The sequence below is a fragment of the Euwallacea fornicatus genome, chromosome 18 (assembly GCF_040115645.1).
Source record: "Euwallacea fornicatus isolate EFF26 chromosome 18, ASM4011564v1, whole genome shotgun sequence".
NCBI lineage: Eukaryota > Metazoa > Arthropoda > Insecta > Coleoptera > Curculionidae > Euwallacea > Euwallacea fornicatus.
In genome coordinates this window covers 2,495,533-2,512,656 of record NC_089558.1, presented here as the reverse complement: position 1 = coordinate 2,512,656, position 17,124 = coordinate 2,495,533, and the positions used below count along the sequence as shown (strand labels likewise).

At 37.9% G+C, this 17,124-nt stretch overlaps 2 protein-coding genes across 4 annotated transcripts; one reads left to right on the top strand and one right to left on the bottom strand.

Annotated features, from left to right (window-relative positions):
- Nucleotides 1–356: 356 nt before the first annotated feature.
- RpL6 (ribosomal protein L6) lies at nt 357–2,504 on the top strand. Of its 2 annotated transcripts, none has more exons than XM_066292758.1 (6): nt 357–448; nt 828–1,138; nt 1,304–1,464; nt 1,642–1,826; nt 2,016–2,101; nt 2,348–2,504. In XM_066292758.1, the coding sequence occupies exons 2-6, from the start codon at nt 828–830 to the stop codon at nt 2,421–2,423; spliced, it is 819 nt and encodes a 272-aa protein (XP_066148855.1). In that variant the 5' UTR covers nt 357–448; the 3' UTR covers nt 2,424–2,504. The 2 variants fall into 2 exon arrangements, with proteins under 2 accessions (XP_066148855.1, XP_066148856.1); XM_066292759.1 differs by lacking the exon at nt 357–448 and adding an exon at nt 486–637.
- Nucleotides 2,505–2,668: 164 nt separating this feature from the next.
- Usp32 (Ubiquitin specific protease 32) lies at nt 2,669–16,694 on the bottom strand. 2 transcript variants are annotated; one of them, XM_066292749.1, is made up of 31 exons: nt 16,541–16,694; nt 13,751–13,982; nt 13,463–13,699; nt 12,945–13,160; nt 12,783–12,889; nt 12,535–12,731; nt 12,329–12,482; nt 12,161–12,272; nt 11,923–12,096; nt 11,726–11,865; nt 11,549–11,667; nt 11,360–11,481; nt 10,868–11,104; nt 10,573–10,706; nt 10,339–10,519; nt 10,142–10,247; nt 9,901–10,089; nt 9,502–9,750; nt 8,726–8,870; nt 8,347–8,441; nt 7,494–7,578; nt 6,979–7,228; nt 6,691–6,922; nt 6,167–6,352; nt 5,921–6,113; nt 5,565–5,848; nt 5,331–5,513; nt 5,044–5,269; nt 4,641–4,836; nt 4,363–4,535; nt 2,669–3,743 (listed from the first exon to the last, which is right to left on the bottom strand). In XM_066292749.1, the coding sequence occupies exons 1-31, from the start codon at nt 16,596–16,598 to the stop codon at nt 3,676–3,678; spliced, it is 5,280 nt and encodes a 1,759-aa protein (XP_066148846.1). In that variant the 5' UTR covers nt 16,599–16,694; the 3' UTR covers nt 2,669–3,675. The 2 variants fall into 2 exon arrangements, with proteins under 2 accessions (XP_066148846.1, XP_066148847.1); XM_066292750.1 differs by having other exon boundaries at nt 8,395–8,441.
- Between the last annotated feature and the right edge of the window lie 430 nt (nt 16,695–17,124).

Below are 17,124 nucleotides of genomic sequence, written 5' to 3'. Positions count from 1 at the left end.
TCTAAAGTAATCCGAAGTCTATTTATGAGCAGGGGGCTTAAAACATTGCGATATTAGCGCTGGAGTAAATTGGGCATTGCCGCTTAATAATTCGCGTGTATTTTCAATTTTCGTTGATGCACTGTTTTTATGTGCGATGTTGCCGCATTATGAGAGAGTTTCTTTAAAATTGCGGTTGCCATAAATTGAATTACATCTCATGAGTTTTTGTAAATGCATCTTTATTGAGCACTTTGTTATATTTTGAGTTTACTATTGAAAATGTTTCAATACTAGGCCATTTCTATTAACCGCTATATTTCAAATGGAATCTGGAATCTAATGTCTACTGTTGCACCGTCTAGCCAAAATTGACGGATGACCCTAACATCGACACTGACGGAATTGACTTGTGGTATTGACGTTGAAAATTTGGCAACATGTCCTTTCGCGGAGAGCTGTTGAGGAGGTAAGGAAAAGTTTTTCTAGTTTTGCGCTTCATCCTAAAATATTAGACACATCTTTAAGTTTTTCTCGAATATTTAGCTCCATTACAATTTCCTTAACCATCTAAAAGCATCATTCCCCAATATTTTTTTAATATTTAATCCATAAACTCCTAAAAAAGGTGTTCAAGCTTTAAAGATACACATGTTAGGTACAGTTCAACCATCATTTTTTTGTGTTTTCCTTCAAAATAAATAACTTATAATGATGATTTTTAACCTTAGGACACCGCTGAAGTACTGTGTCGATATTAATATTAATTTCTGAATATTTCACATGTTCTGACCCAAACTTTTATTTCCAAATTTTTTGGTTTTCACCGAGTTTCCTCTGTATTTCAGATGGCACCCACTGAGAAGAAGAAGAAGTCTACCAAGCCGAGGAATTATGATCTCGGCAATGGGGTTGTCCGCTTTTCCAGAAGCGCAGTCTACCACAAAAAAGCTCTATATAAATTTATAGGCAAAAAAGTTGATAAAAAGAAGAAGACTAGCAACACACTTGGGGGGAAGCCCAAGGGTGTTGCTAAGTCGAATCGGTTTTGCAGTGACCCTGGGCGAGTTGTTGAAAAACAAATTGGAGGTGAAAAAAACGGAGGAAAACGTTATGTGTTGATAAAAAAGAGAAGGGCTGTGTACCCCACTCAAGACAAGTAAGATATGACACTTCAGTTCTTTTAGTAACTTATGATTTTTATTGGACTGATCTCAACAACTGATTGCCAATTATAGACTAATGAAGACCAATTTGATACAGATTATTTCTAATTAAACATTTTGTGTGTTGGTTGTTGAAATGGTATTCAAATCTATTTTAGAATTAAGAAGAGGCCTTCAAAGCAGCTCTTCAAGGACCACAAAAGGACATTGAAGCCCTCAATCACACCAGGTACTATTCTTATTTTGTTGGCAGGAGCTCACAAAGGAAAAAGGGTAGTTTTCCTGAAGCAACTTCGCTCTGGCTTGCTTTTAGTTACTGGTAAGCATTGTTTCTAGTAGCTTCACCAATGTTGAAACATTTAACATGATGAATATACTTAGGACACCTTAAGATGTTCCATGATATTAATTAATTGCATCTGACCATATATATTGTTTTATACTTGTTTAGTGGGAAACTTTTTTTGTTTTTGGCACTTGTTATTTTATTTTTAAGGTCCCTATGAAATCAATGGTTGTCCATTGAGGCGAATAAGTCAACGGTATGTTATTGGTACCCAAACAAAGGTTAACATCAAAGAAGTGAAACTTCCAAAGAACCTCACTGACACCTATTTCAAAAGGCAAAGGCAAAAGAGAGCCAAAAAGGAAGAGGGAGATATCTTTCAAAAGAAGAAGGAAGTAAGGAATTTCTTGAGTTCTTAATTTTCAGTTTTTTTAATGGTTGTTAATTTGATGATGATTTAATCTTAGGACACCTTTGGATTAACCATGAAAGTACTTTGATAGTGGGACTGATCTGTGTGCAAACAAATTATTATGTTGCCTACTTTTTAGAATTTTTGTAAAGAAATTAATTTTCAATTCCAGGGTTACAAAGTAAGTGACACCAGGAAGGCTGACCAGAAAATAGTGGATGCCCAAGTATTTGCAGCCATTAGGAAACACTCTGACAGGTAATCAATTGTTATTCCTACTTCCAATAAAAATTTGCTTTTTGTCCTTACTAATGCTGCAAAGTTCTTATAATAAACTTTGCAGTTTCGCTTGAGGACCATAGAAACACAAGATTTACCATAAGTTTCCTCACCTTTATAGGAGGCTTATAAAATATATTGTTACAGTCCTCTAGTTGATTGTTAGTAATAACTTTTATTTATTTTTAATCACAGTTAAGTGCACGATATTTTAACATTTTGCAGGAAAGTGCTATTGGCCTATTTGTCAGCTATGTTTGGACTCCGGTCAAGCCAGTTCCCACATAGGCTGCAATTTTAGGACGTTAAGATGAAAGCCGCAATTTATTGCTGATTTTGTTGTACATTATTTGACTAGTAAACTGCGGATTTTGTTAAATTATTTTGTTTTTTTCTTGTAAATATTTCCTTTTTATGGAGGTGAGAGTTAGGGGGAAAAGAGGTACAATTAGAAACAATGATCAAACGCTAGTGAATTACGTTTTATAGTTATGCAAAACTCCAACTTAATGCGTAATTTTGCAGGACGGATAATAATACACCAAAAACAATATACAAGCTTTATTCAACTATAATGTAATGGCACCGATATAATATTAGAATGACGCTATCATTCATGGAATACATAACTAGGATTACATATACCATCAGCGTGTGAAAATAAGATATCTTACAAATTACTTTAAATATCAGACTAGTCGGAATATTGTATGCCGTTTGAAGGGAGTGTTTTGATTCCTTTATACTTTACGACGAAGCGAATTAAATACAAAACGTAATCATAAAATATCTTTGGTTCACCTATCCTATAACCATTATCTTCATGGAACGCAGCAACCGTCATCGATTTCAGTGGGGCAAAGTGTGATTTTTAATGCGAACACTGTCATACCAGACCAAACAATAAATTATAATATGTATAAAATCGTTATTTTAAAAAACTACTAGATTCGGCACTCAAGATTAAAACAACAGTATAACAAGGTATTTATCAACAAAAAAATACGTACAAATTCTAAAACTATGAAACTTTAACGAAATGATTAAACAATAAGCTCGCCGAAAGGAAGAGTTTTTTTGAACTAGTGACCAAGACCATCGTTTTGGTAAACTTACTAAATATACCTTTACTATCACAGTTTTCTCACAATTACCAAAAAACCGTCTAGCAAAAACAAATTCCCTATGAGTGCCTTGAGACCTGCAACCAACTGTGAAATTTTCATGACTCTCACAAGGCTAAAATCCACAAAGGGGAACTCCATTAACAGAAAAAATTAACACATTAATCTCCTTTCAATCAGAGTAAAAAAATATCAAAACTATAATTTCAAAGCTCACATTCGGCAGATCATTATTAATGAGTGAGGTAAAGCTCGGCCCGTGTAAAGTGCTTTAGAGTCTTATCATCTACGATGATTGATGCCGAGCTACAGTAAAGGAAGAGTTAACATGCAAAATAAGGAATACGTATGTGTGGAAAGAAACTGTTTCGTCATTTTGAAACATCAGTCTATACGAAGGAAATTCAGTTTAGAGGTTTTCATTAGGTGCTATGTAGAAAACTTGTCCCGGATCCACTTGAGCACTGGGGACCTCTCGGGGATGTTCTTTGAGTTTTCTGCAAATGCGCATTTGTGAGAAAAGGGGCTAAAGACAATCAAAGATTACAGACACCTCTAATAAATTTCTTACTATTATTTTCATATAAAAGTTTTTAAAAGAAAAAATGTCTATAAAATATTAAGCAAAACATATAAGAGTGTTATTGTTTTAAAATATGTACCGGGTACCTCAAATTACGGTGTTTCGCTGTATAATTAAAGGCAGATACGGGGTTTTTTTGTTTAAACACTGCATTTTGGGACCTTCTCAGTATATAATTTATCCAGCACGATGTCAGAAAAGAAAAGATTAGATTCTGACAAGGTATTCACTGTAGAATTCAGCGACCTACGTTATTTTTTCCTGAACCGTATGGTTTAACCGCAAAACTATATCCACCAAAATATGCAGGAAACAAAATAAATGAACTCTGATGGATTCTGCCATAGAATCTAGTGAACAGCATTATTTTTTCTGTAGCGCAAGTCGCAGAAAATTAATGGTAACAAAAAGCTCAGTCTTGGGATCTAGACTGAATTGCAATTTACGGTTACTTTCACGAATGTCAGGAGATTCCTTAGATAACACACTAATAACAAAAACAACACATTATTGAACAGAACAATTCTGCTTACGTAGCTCGTTCTCGTCCTCGTCCAGCTCATGCAGGGACGCATTTCCGTTTTCGATTAATGTAGGCGCTACTTTGGGTAAGTACGGCTGATAATCTAGCCCTGAACGCTCGTAAAACAGAATATAGGCCGAACTTGTGTCAATTCTCGGGATTTTTGCATCGTTATAGGGGCACCTAAAAGAAACCGAGTTTTTCTCTGACTTTTAGTTTTCTTAATTAACTAAAAATGCATTAGGGCTAGTCGAGCAAATTCGACGGTTCTAGAACCGGATTACTTACCTGAAGCCATTACTATTGACACTGCTGGTGCTACCGCTGGCTGATAATCTGCTCGGACAGGGAGAATTCGATGTTTTGGTCCTTTCTCCTGTATCAGAGGCGTTGCCGCTGTCCAAAGCGCTGTTTAAGGATGCCAGTGATGCATCCATGGTAGCAAGGGGAGCAGTTCGATCAGAATCCGTGGACCCGGTGCTACCTGTTGGAAGCAAGAACCATTTAAAAATTAACAATTGAAACCTCTTATGGAGGGCGTGTAAGACATGCAAGTTTTCAAAGCGTTTGTGGGATAACGAATAATGTTTGAATTTTTTGGCACTTCAACTTTTAATTCCAGTAAATGTTTCCGTAAGTGTTATAAATTTCAAGCAATTTCCAAATTATCAAGTCATTTAATCGTCCAAACCTTTTCGTTGCTGTTGACTCCCTGGCGGACATTTTCGCCGTCCCAATGGTGTGCAGCCTGAGGACGACCCTTTCCGACTTGCCGGCCTATTCTCGTTGACTGTCTGCATGGGATCTTGCTCGGCGATGACTTCTCGACATGAACTGTCATTGTAGCAATACCAGTTTCCGTTGGGGTTGCAAGCATATGAGATGTAATGTCCTCCATTGAGCATGCCTGAATGGCTCTGTCATTAACGAGAAACATGTGCTTAAAACCACAAAAAACGTAATTCAATCGCGTCTTACCACCACTGCATATAACTGATACTTCAAGTCGAAGGGATCTTGGCCCTCTAACAACTTATGCTCGTGATAGTCTGTTAGGTTTTCATCAATGATTGGGGTTTTCATTAAACTAGTTGATATTAACCTCGACCTTACTTTGTTCACTCTTTCAGGTCTCTGCCTCGCCGGCGTATTTGGGGCCACCTAAATTAATATCTCTATAACTGTTCTATTTATCATTAATAAAGTTCTTACCCTGTCTACCTCGTCTTTTCCATTAGTAAGCGAAACACAGCCCACATTTCCTTCCTTACCGCATTCCAGCAATTTGCACTGTTCGCCGTTGCATTGCGGCACTCCCGAACTATTGCTATCCTCATATTGCTTATCACTAATTACCGGTTTCTTATTGCTATTGTTAGTCTTTAGATCACATTTGCTTGCGTCGTAATTATTGCTGCAACCCAGGTCTTTTTCTTTGGAGGCATTTTGCATTTTTGTTTTAGGGGATTCAATGAAATCTTCAAGAATCTTCTCGCCTATAAATACAAATAAAATTGCACAGATTTACTTCGCGTTGATACTTTTCAAAACTTCAATTTTCAACATACCTTCTTGCCTTATGTTTTCGTCTTCCATTTTCTTTCTCTTATCCTCCAATATCTGACGGTGTCTAAGTATAGTTTCCTGAGGTACTGAGGCAAGATAGGCAGTAGGATCGAAATCCTTGAAGGGGAAATTGACTACTTTTTGGGTTTTGACCCACTTGCTGTTGGCGTAGTCGAATCGTTTGAGGTGGATAATCTAATATTGTTCCCGTAGAAAAATTTTACACGAAATACGATACAGAAACGTACCAGAATTGGTGGAAGTCTCCAAATTTGCAACTTTTTGGTGGCTAGTTGTTTGTCGTTGCAGCTGCTACAGTGATATTTTTCTTGCAATTTCTCTTCAGAGGTGAAAGCCTTAAGGCAGTGATCTAAGTCGATTGGTTCTGTGTGCAATTTTCGACAGATTCCCACAGATTCGTGTTCTATCCACAGCTAAAAAAGGAAAGAAAATTATTAGGTCATAGTTTTCTATACAAGGTGTCTCCAATCCGCCTTAACATAGTTGGCTAAAAATAAACAACTTTGCCTCAATTTAACAGACTGGACAAAATGCTAATTGACCAAAATTCTGCATGTCTAATAATAAAAGGTTCGTTTTAAGAGAGAAGTATGCAAAAGAATGCTCTAATGAAATGCTCAGACCTGGCAGTATTTTCATCAGAAATCTGAGTAGTTTTAACCATCCGGAATTCATTTGCTTTGCTATTGGAACGAAGCTAAAATACTTGAAACTTCCTTGTAGACCTTCATCTGAATTAAAGTACACCTACCTTTTCCCTACTACTCTGATAACGTAAGTGTAATGCTGTGGGATCCCAATCTATGGCAATATGCATGGCAGGAGCATTATTTGAAGGCCCACACTTATGTAGCAACGGGTCATCTGTACAGGGCAAAGGACAGCCTCGGCAGAAATTCGTCCAGTGACAGATGGCGCATATCTGACCTCCGGCTAATACGGTTTTCAGGGTGAAGGGAAATTCGTAACCTAATGAATCATCACTGGAAAAAAACCCATGAAAATACCAGGAGTATGTAAATTCAATTTGTTTTTTTACCAGTCTGTAGCATGGTTAGTTTGGTCGCTTTGAGGCAGGGGACTCAATAATCGGGTAACTTGTTGCCATACCATATCATAGACGTCTCGGCATGTGCTGCTTGAGGAACAGCCCAGGAGTAGCGGCATTCCGAAAAGGCTCGGTTTGCTTTTTTGTTGGGAAAGGAAGTAGATGTCTTGTCTGACGACTTTACGGTGCACAGCAATCAGATAAGATGGTGGCCGTTTGGGAGTTAATGCGTCCAAAGCCCCTAAAGAACCACACGACAAGTATAAGTTTACTGATACAAAAGGGTGAGTCGAAACCGAATGTATCTATATGGAAATTTGGAAATTCACATGTCAAACTTTGAGGAAGCTTTTTGACTGCAATCTGTATGAGGGCTACGCATTATACATAAACATTTAATCTTGAACCACTCAGTATGGCCAATTTATTTAAAAGGGCAAGACGACATCACCGTTCATTTTCTAGACAATCTAATAAAAAAATTGTGTTGTTTAATATCACTTTACCTGAATGATTGGACGAAGCGGAATGCACAGAAAGAGTGGACCTCCTGAAGGGGATACCTTTGCTTAGCCTTGGCTCCTTTTTGGTCTAGAAACGAGTGAAAATTCTATCAATTACACGGTTTTGATACATTTCTCATTTAGAATTAACTGAGTAAACATACCCAAAATTCCATACTCAAAAAAAAACCATGTAATATTCATACATTCAATGTTAACAAACATATCATCTTGCTAACTACTAAACATGGGACAACGTCCGAGTTAAAATACCCAAAAGTGACCGTTACAAATACTATTTAACACGGATATTGCAGACCTTTTGTATACTGGATGGTTCAGATATGCTCTTACTGAAATGTTACGACCACTCAAAATGCTCACTGCGTAATATTCGGATCTTAAGATTTGCAAAGCTGTAAAATGGGAAGTAACGAAAAGAACTCCAAGAATCCTTTAATCGTCGCCTTGAAAATCATTCAAATCGCCTACCTATTCGATAAATTAAAACCCTCACTAAATAAATATTTTATGGTCCTGGACTGGCATGTGCTCTGGACACAGTGAACTATTCTGGAAAAATCAACACTAACATACAATACTGCACTTAAAGCCTTCATTCAACAGAAATACAACGTAAAATGGCGCAGCCTCAGTGAAGCTGGCGTTCCATACATTCAAAGTAATTAGTGTTTATTGTTTTTTAGCATAAAATGAATTTCGAGCTTAACTTAAACTAATCTACGGCACATAACTGAGGCGAAGCCCCACTTAACAGTTTTAGTTCTGTGCGATGGACAAATAATTAGCGCAAAACAAACACAACTAAAATTCGCTAGGCCTAGGCCGTGCATACCTTAAAGCATAGAATGTTGGGCATGCAAATGGCCGAATCACTCCTTACCTCAGGGCTTCGGGCCAGGGGGCTGTCGGTGGCGCCCGTCGAGGCCTCTAGCAAACCAAAAAAAAAAAAACAAAACATCTATAAAGTTTTTCATCGAAGTGATGACCTGAATTGTTGCAGACCTGGGGTGGCGCTCTGTAATCAAAATGAGGATATTTTTCTTGTTCCCTTCTTCATTTGCAACTCTACTTGTCAAGGGTTTGACGCATGCATAGTTGTAAATGCAGAAAAACAATATAAGGAAAACTGGTCCTCATTTTGGCTTCAAAGTTCCACCCTCTGTAACACACAGACGAGTTTTCTACTGCAGCTCTATTTGGCACAAATTTACCTGTCTCGACATCTCCCTCCCCTGCATTGTCGTCCCTCTCACCTTCGCTTTCTGAGCCCCCGTGGCTGGCTGACAGTTCATAGGCATACAGTTCCAAAGCTGTACCTGGATTTATCCTATTTTCATCCGGCAAAAGCGATTTGATCTAAAACGAAAATTATTATCGAAAGAGATCGTTAAAAAAATCTCGCAGTAGACGGTGGAGCCTGAACGCAGGGCGTTTATCGAGTTATTGCTTTACAATCCGAGTGACCACAAGTAGAAGGTGAATTTATTCAAGACATGCTTTTTTCAACCTTCCTTAGTTTTTTTTTTGTGTTATTCTTTATTATTTAACCCTTTTGAATGACTGAGCATTTTTAGTGTAAACAAATTCTTTCAATAAAATTTAATGCGAAAACGACTCAATTTATAGCGGATTCTCCACTTTAACTAGCATCCAGTTCGTGCAACATTTCTTTTCGCCACGGTCATAATTTCTGGCTAAAAAATGGTGTCCGAAATATATCCATCTCTATCCCATGCACTGTTAAACGCCACAATGTAACAAGATGACAAATAAACGTCGGACATTTTGTCGCCCCTCAATCTTGCAAAAGAATTTGTTACGTTTAGACATCATTTTCTTTTTTAAACTGCGCAAAATTCGAGAAATACAATGGAATTTGAAAAAAAAAATTCTTTGAGATAATTAACTTTCTCCGAAAGTGCATACCGTGGAACGTTTACTTCTTCAATTACCACTCTTTACTTTTTGACAAGCGAGGCTCTCTTACTTGATAAAATGCCACTTCAGCGAGCAACATTCGCTTGTCCTCGACCCGGCAAAGATCACTAAGATGCTCCTTAAGGTCTCCATACTTCGCCTCAGAGTTTAGTCGCAGCCCATACTTAGTAGGGACCTCTCCGCTTAATCGCACTACTAGAACTTCACATAGTATGTAGCTTTCCATAGGAAGGGGTAGACTCAGGTGGTTGAAAGGGTCAAATTTGACGGATTCGTGGCCGCACGTTTGGCATGTTACCTAGAAATATTAGTATGCGGTTAATATGAAAATCCAATACAATATGACAACCAGATTAAAGAAGGAATACAAGATCATTTCCATATAAAGAAAAAGCAATTTTGTCTCTTCTCAAATTTTTCCTTATCTCCGAGCCTGAGTAACACTTACTTTACTTTTTAATTGGCCGTGAAACAAATCTGTCACAACGGAATTCTCTCTCTTCAGGTGGTATTGCCATGCCTCATCTGCTACGACCTGATCCGGCCGACCGTCACTGTCCTTTTGCTCAATGTATTGCTTTTTGGGCACTCGGTTCAGATCTTCATGGAGAGCGTCCAAGAGCCAAGCAAGTAATTCCTAGAATCCCTAATTCTAGAAATGTTTTTTTTATCTCAAGCAATACGCCCACCTGTGCATCATGTTGCCCTCCTCCGCTAAGATGTTGAGCATACTTAGTGACACACCAACGCAATTTTAATGGAGCAATACTTCTTGTGGAACCCGCCCACAATTCTCTGCAAGAATTGTGTTTAATATGAGAATTAATTCTAGAGAGTTCAATCTAATCGCAACTAATCATCATGAATTCTGACGAATTCCACCTACCTACAAAGTTCGGCATATTTTTTGGCTACAGCCCCCTTGGTGCTATCAGGATTGTTTGAATTAACCTCGGAAAGCTGACTGTCTTGCTGAAAATATAGAGTCAACGGACGTGTGTTAGAGACAGCTTGCAAGGCCGCATTCATGAAACAAGTGTTGCCCAAGTTGTTCAAGCCAGTGGCCCCTTTAGATTAAATTATTAAAAGATTTATAAATTGGACGTCAAATTGTAAGTACCTGGTGGTAAGTGTATTGTAGGTCGCCTCTCAGCCAGCGTAGTTTCGTTGTTGCCCCCGGCTGCTAACTGACCCATTTCTTCCGGCCATGTGAGGTCCTTGTTGCGTACTTCAAGGAGTATCTGATCAGTATCCCTAAATTATCGAGAAACTCAATTTATATTAAATATTTATATAATATATTTATATAATAACTTATATTATATTTAGAGAAAGAAATATCTTTAAAATTAAGCAGTTTAATGCAAATGCATTGTAAGCAGGAATCTGAAAAAAATCATCAGTTCAAAACTCGCCTGATTCCCAAATCCTGCAAATGAGCCTGTTCGTCCTCCAGTAAAAGTGGTGATTGATGGTCTCGAAGCAGCCAAAGCCGCGCTTCTTCGTTCTTGATCCCTAAGTGTTCGCAAAGGAAATCAGTCACTTGCTGGACATTGGCCAAACGCGAAAAGGCTGCCACGTGCGCCAAAGTACGTCTCATGCAAGGACCTGGGGAAGACGGGGGAAAAGCGGCTGTCGTCAAGGCGCCGTAACTGCGAAAAAATCGTTGTGATGCTTTTGATGATGATAGTTAATGGATCTAAAAACGTAGATCATTCTCGGTGTTCCAGAAAAATATAAGAACAATGTGTTCTGGTACTGTTCCGTACGAGTTTTAAACTATACTTTCTCTAAGTAAAACATCCCATTTTCACTTGAGGAATTTATGGTGTTCTTTTGGCCAGTGGCTCGAGCTTTTCTTGAAACACTGCATAACGAGATAAGTATTCCATTAAAGAACAACTTACCCTCCAACTACTGTGCTCCAACTAGTATTGTTGACGGGTTGCTGCACATGGTGCCTCAGTATCCTTAAATTTAAAGGATACAGCTCCAGTTCCACTTCCGATCTTCCTGGGGGTTTTATAACCTGAAAAAAAAAAACAAAAAAAAAATACGTTAATTTGTGCAAGAAAAAAACACATAGATAGCCCTACCTGTCTAGGCAGTGGCAAAGGGCCTCCATACCACATGGCCAGGGCTTTCCATAGCGAATCAGGCACCAATTCAAAGTCCCTGTGTTGCACCAGTGTTGTATCGCGTTTCAAACGGCCACCTGCACCGTCAACATAAATTAATGGAAGAATTAACAAAGAAAAAATTACAGTATTCACCTTCTCCCGTTAAAGTTGGAACCTTGTAGTTGCTGTCTGCAACTAAATTACTATTGTCTATAGGACCAGGAGGGTTTAAAACCCGTTTTGTTGCTGTGCCGGAGCTACTAGACACGCCTGAGCTTGAAGCAATACTGCAGCTAAAAAAAGAAAATCGAATCAACTTCCAGGGAGTACATGAGTTTTGTAAAACATACCTGTCGCCTTTGCTAAGCAAGTCTCCCATAGATTCCATGCTGTTCGAATGGAATTCGTTGCTGTTGGTTGTATAATCTGTGGCGTTGCTAACTAAACTTTCATCGCATACTATGCCCTCTTCGACCATTACTCGAGATTCGGCACGGCACTGGCAATGATCCTGAGAGCTACTCCTGCAAAAAGAAACAGAAGATGAAGGAACATAATCCCAAAGTTTATGACATCATTGGGGCTTACCTAGGAGTAGAAGTGTAGCTAACCCACTGATGCCACCAATCAGAAGAGATTAGATACCAAAATTGACCCACGTGGTAACCACGACGCTCTTCCCTTTCTAACCAACCCCTCACTGAAAATTTCAATGGATACGGTTACAAACGCTTGACCACAAAATCTGTCACTTACCTATCTCATATTCATTATGTCTACAATGTGGCTTCAACCCTAATGACACGTGACAAACCTGGAAGAGCAGCTCCAACAAGGGGGCCACCAAGCTGTTGTCTTCAACGGCCCACATTAGAAAATCTTCTTGAGATACACCTCCTCGATTGTCCATCTGCAACAACAGGTTCGTTAGCTGAATTGCGGTTTAAACACAGGGAAACTACCTTTTTACTAAGAGACTCGAGGGTTTTTGTATGGGTTAAATCTGTCTCCCCATTATTGTCGGGACGCTCCAAGTAAAACTGCGAGGAAAACGTTGGTTTGTTCTCACTGGCGATGAAATGTAGGGTCTGCCTCATGTTCTCTAGCTCTTCAGAGTTCAAATATGTGTCCCGATCCATGTCAAATATTTTGAAGCAAACTGAAAGACTTCTTATTAAGCTTCAGAACATTTACAATTTAAAATAATTACATTTCATCCTTTCAGCCGTGGGACCTCTGCAAGCTGCGGAAATCCCGCAGCACAGCTCCTTAAAATCAATATGTTCATCCCTATTTACGTCCAGAGCCAGAAACAACCTGTTAAAACCACTATTAAGTTTTCAATTTCAATTAGAGATTAGGGCTAATGTACCCTCTGCAGGCTTTCACAGGTACCGGAGGACAAACCAGGGATAAGAGGCAGTTGTAATCCAAATGTCCAGTTACAGAAGCGCTTTGTATTGACCAGAAACACTTCTCTAGTTCGCAGATATCCTGTTCCTCTAGATGAGTAACTCCCGCCAGTGTTTGGTAAAAAGTGGGGGTTTCCACTTCGGAGCTTAGAGACACGCATGGATTTGAGAGAAGCCTGGAAAATTAAAGATTTAGGTATTTATGAAGACTGATAAAACTCCTAATAGCCATAATAAATTCGGGAAATCCTGTATAGACAATCTGTTGCCGGTTTGACTAAACTATAAACTAAACGATGGGGTCTACGACTGGAGATCAGATATGACCTGTCGATCTGGTAAAATTTATTATTATTCATGAAGTCGCGAGGGCATTTAGACAATCAGTGAGAGCTGATAAACGTTGTAACCCAAAGAGATTCGACATTTTTAAGTCCATATTCCTTATCTCAACAGACTATAATCATTTCCGACATACCAATTAGACAAAATGGTCTGTTCCTTGTTGTGCTTTATCCAAGATTTAAAGTCTTCGAACCCCACTTTGTCCTGCCCCCCACCAAAGAGAGAAAGCAGCATTCGATCCCAGTTAGTGTTTGGTTTACTGGGACCACCATCCGACGGAGGTAGCGTGCCTTCCAACTGCAATGCCGCTTGGAACTCGCCTCTGGTGATATGGCTCCCAGAGTCATTGCTGTAGAGCGACCACAGGAATCTGCAACAACAAAATGTCATACTTTTACATTTTTTTTCTATAGTTCCTTACTTGATTTTCTCATCTTGCGATCCCTTGGTTAGCAATACCAATCCGCAGATTAAATCCCGGAAAGCAATCCCTCGGGAGCCTCCCCCGCAGACTGTGTACAACTTCTCCACTATAGGAGGGGGCACCCCATCTCCCAAAACATGCTGGGCAAAAGCAGGCTGCGCCAGCCAAACACCTCCATTAGTAAGGCGTTTGAAGGTTTCGGAAATACGCCTGAATTCTGCATCTGACACTGAAAAAATAAAGTGGGTCGCAATTTTTTTGTGTTATTATTTGGTGAAAACCTTCTACGAACGGTAGCGATTTAAACGCATTCAGCACTCACATATGAAGGCAATATACTATAATTGGGGTAATTAGCAAAGTAACTGGTCGTGTTTCGAAAAAAAAAACAACTGTGGCGGTTCCTCAGGCCCCCTAATTTTTCCCACTGTAGTCAATTCGGTTGTATGAGGCCATTAACACATGCATTACATTAAATAAACATTTGGGAATTAATCGTTTGTATGATAAAATGACGTATTGGGTGTTTGATTATTATGGTCTGGCAGCAACCTGGTCCCTAAGGGCATTTGGAAGCTGCCCCCTTTTCTCTTGGGTGACCCTCAGTTCATGTGTTTTCAATCTGCCATGAATGCATCGATAACAACATAATTCAACATCCAAAGTACTTTGTTCCCAAGAGGAATGCTTGGTTTTCGATTCGATAACCAACAGAACTAGGAAAGCTCAAGGATTTTCTATGGTTGCCATGAGCTCCAAAGGATGTTTGAGAAAAGATTTTCGCGTAATTACCATGTAAAAATCCATAAAATTATAAAACAATGAAGATATACGTGTAACCTTGAATCCATAGATTAGATAAAAAAGTTCGCCTAAATATACAGATTTCATCAATACCTTCTAGAAAAAAATTAATTTATTATTGTTGCAAGGTACATCGCAAGGATACGAGTATGGGCTTAAAGGCATACTAAATCAGTCACTAATTGAGTATAATTTAACATTATAAGTTATACTCTTACAAACATATGCAAGATTTGAATAGTCCCCCACTTGATCACATAACTGATTTAGGTAGCACTATTCAATTATTAAGCAAAGATCAATGAACCTTCATTATTTATCATATTAATTTGTTCAAATATTGCTCACATGCACAATTCAATGGATAAGAAAATAATCCCTCCTTTATCAGACCATGATGATGCATTTCTTGGGTACTACGAATATAGCGATTCAGACTTGTGTTTGCCACAAATTATATTTATTTCCCTAAAGCTTCATAAAAATTAGAATAAAGGCTTAAAGGGCAATTAAACATATAAAGCTAGTAATCACTTTCAAACTTTACTAATCTGATCCAAGACTTAGTTCCAGCATCTTCTATCCATCATGGTAGTATGACAGTACCCTTCCTCATCACTTACTTGATATCAGTGGCGGTCCCACTTGATTTTGCTAATGAAGTTCAGAAGTTGTGAACCAGGCATTGAGATCTACAATCTTTATTCAATTGTGCTAGATCATTTCATTTATTAATTGCTACATCAGAAAAAAATGGGTTAATGCAAAAACAGAATATAATCTGCAATTATTGTACAACTCAATGTACATAACACTTCTCATAACATCCTTGGCAAATTTAGACTCCCATGATGATTGATTTTTAATTGAATAGGTGCTTAAGATACCACATTAAAGATTCTTGTTTATTAGATTTTCATATTTACAATAAGTTCTGAGTAAACTACCCAACTGATTAGAGAAATTTTGTTTACTTTACCTTCCTTGTCATAAGCAGACATTTTCCTAAAATGGGAAAATTAATAGTAATTTGAATGTTTTAATCATCAGATTATCACTAACACCCCCCCATATCTTGTGTGATCTAGTCATAAATACTGCTCATGGCTTGATAAGGAATCAAATCATAATTCCTCAATAATGCTCACATTAGGAATTTTAAGTGAAATTTAAAATAACAAAAGCCAAACTTATTTGAGTTAGACCTTGTATGTGTGATGCTCCCTGGGAAGCCCAGCTATAAAGCCCCCATTCGTATTCAGAATATCTTTGAAAATAACTGAAAATCACACCAGACTTTATACAATAATGGAACAGTGCCACTATAATGGGGATTTATTGATTGATTGTTGTTTCTTGAAATTTCCATTTCATAGTTATTAAATAATGAAAATTATTTCATTTAACTAATCAGTCTTTTTCCTAGTTTAGACACCCAAGCAGATTCTATTTCCTTGACTCACTGTGATGACTGGCACTGTATGTTCGAGTTAATGTTAGTAGATTGAATAGCAATTCAATGAGCCTGACATGTTATTGAAATATCTACCAACTAAGGACGTGTTTTAGCCTACATAAGTAGGTACCAATGTTACACAACATAATAAGCCTGCAGCTCAAAGCAAAACCCAAACAAAAATTGTTGCAAAAGGAATTTATGAAATGTTTGTTCTGCTTGATAATACGCACATTCAACAGTGACAATGGAAATAAGCACTTAAGTAATAACATCACTATGAACGTACTCTAGTGCTGCAGTTAATTGGGTGTAATAATAAGGCAGGTTGTTCACAATTCAGACCTTATAGCTGAGTTAAACGAGCAAATCGAAGCGGAATGAAAAGTCTTCCGTTGCCTGGGGACATTTAAAATTACTCTGCTGCAAAATTATCATAATCGTATTTATGTTGTGTGTATCCTGCCAATCATGTGATGAGGAACGCTCTAGAAAACTTGGGAAAATTCAGTCCCAGTTGTACTTACTTCGCTTGACTGCATCCTCATAGCTTAGACAACTTCTTTTGGAGTCTTTTGCACCCATATTTAGATTTTTACACAATCTTTTGCCATTTTTATAAACAAATAACGATTAAACACATTACATCAACCACTATTATGACAGCCATAAATAAACTAATCAGTTGACGTAACGGACATGTGGTGTCAAAGTATTGAATACAGAACTATCAATTCGGACCTTTAAACTTTTGAATCGGATCGCATGTTTTTCTTTTTTAATACATGTTTTGCGACAATGATAGCGATTTTTCTACTATAGTTTGTGTACTAATGTGGCGACAATCATATATTTTATGTGGGTACACGTACGCATGTCATTTATGTTGTATGAATGATTTTAATTTTGTTTATGTTTATTTTGCGAGTTGGTATTTACTGTAAAGGGCGGTCATAAAAAATCAATTAATTACGCTGCTGCAGTATCTTATGATTCTACATCTTTACCTTATTTCTTATATATGATTACTATTGGGTATAATTCTTCGTTTATTAATAAACAGAAAACAAATACGTAAACAGTGAATAGACAAAACCTAACAATTCTTTAG

Excerpts from the sequence above, each read along its gene's own strand:
- RpL6 (XM_066292758.1), top strand. The coding sequence starts at position 828 with ATGGCACCCACTGAGAAGAAGAAGAAGTCTACCAAGCCGAGGAATTAT. Across the intron at positions 1,827-2,015 it reads TCTTTCAAAAGAAGAAGGAA|GGTTACAAAGTAAGTGACAC; the intron begins GTAAGGAATTTC and ends TTTCAATTCCAG. Across the intron at positions 2,102-2,347 it reads ATTAGGAAACACTCTGACAG|GAAAGTGCTATTGGCCTATT; the intron begins GTAATCAATTGT and ends AACATTTTGCAG.
- Usp32 (XM_066292749.1), bottom strand. The coding sequence starts at position 16,598 with ATGGGTGCAAAAGACTCCAAAAGAAGTTGTCTAAGCTATGAGGATGCA. Across the intron at positions 10,248-10,338 it reads AAATATGCCGAACTTTGTAG|AGAATTGTGGGCGGGTTCCA; the intron begins GTAGGTGGAATT and ends CAATTCTTGCAG. Across the intron at positions 7,229-7,493 it reads CGCTTCGTCCAATCATTCAG|GGGCTTTGGACGCATTAACT; the intron begins GTAAAGTGATAT and ends GTGGTTCTTTAG.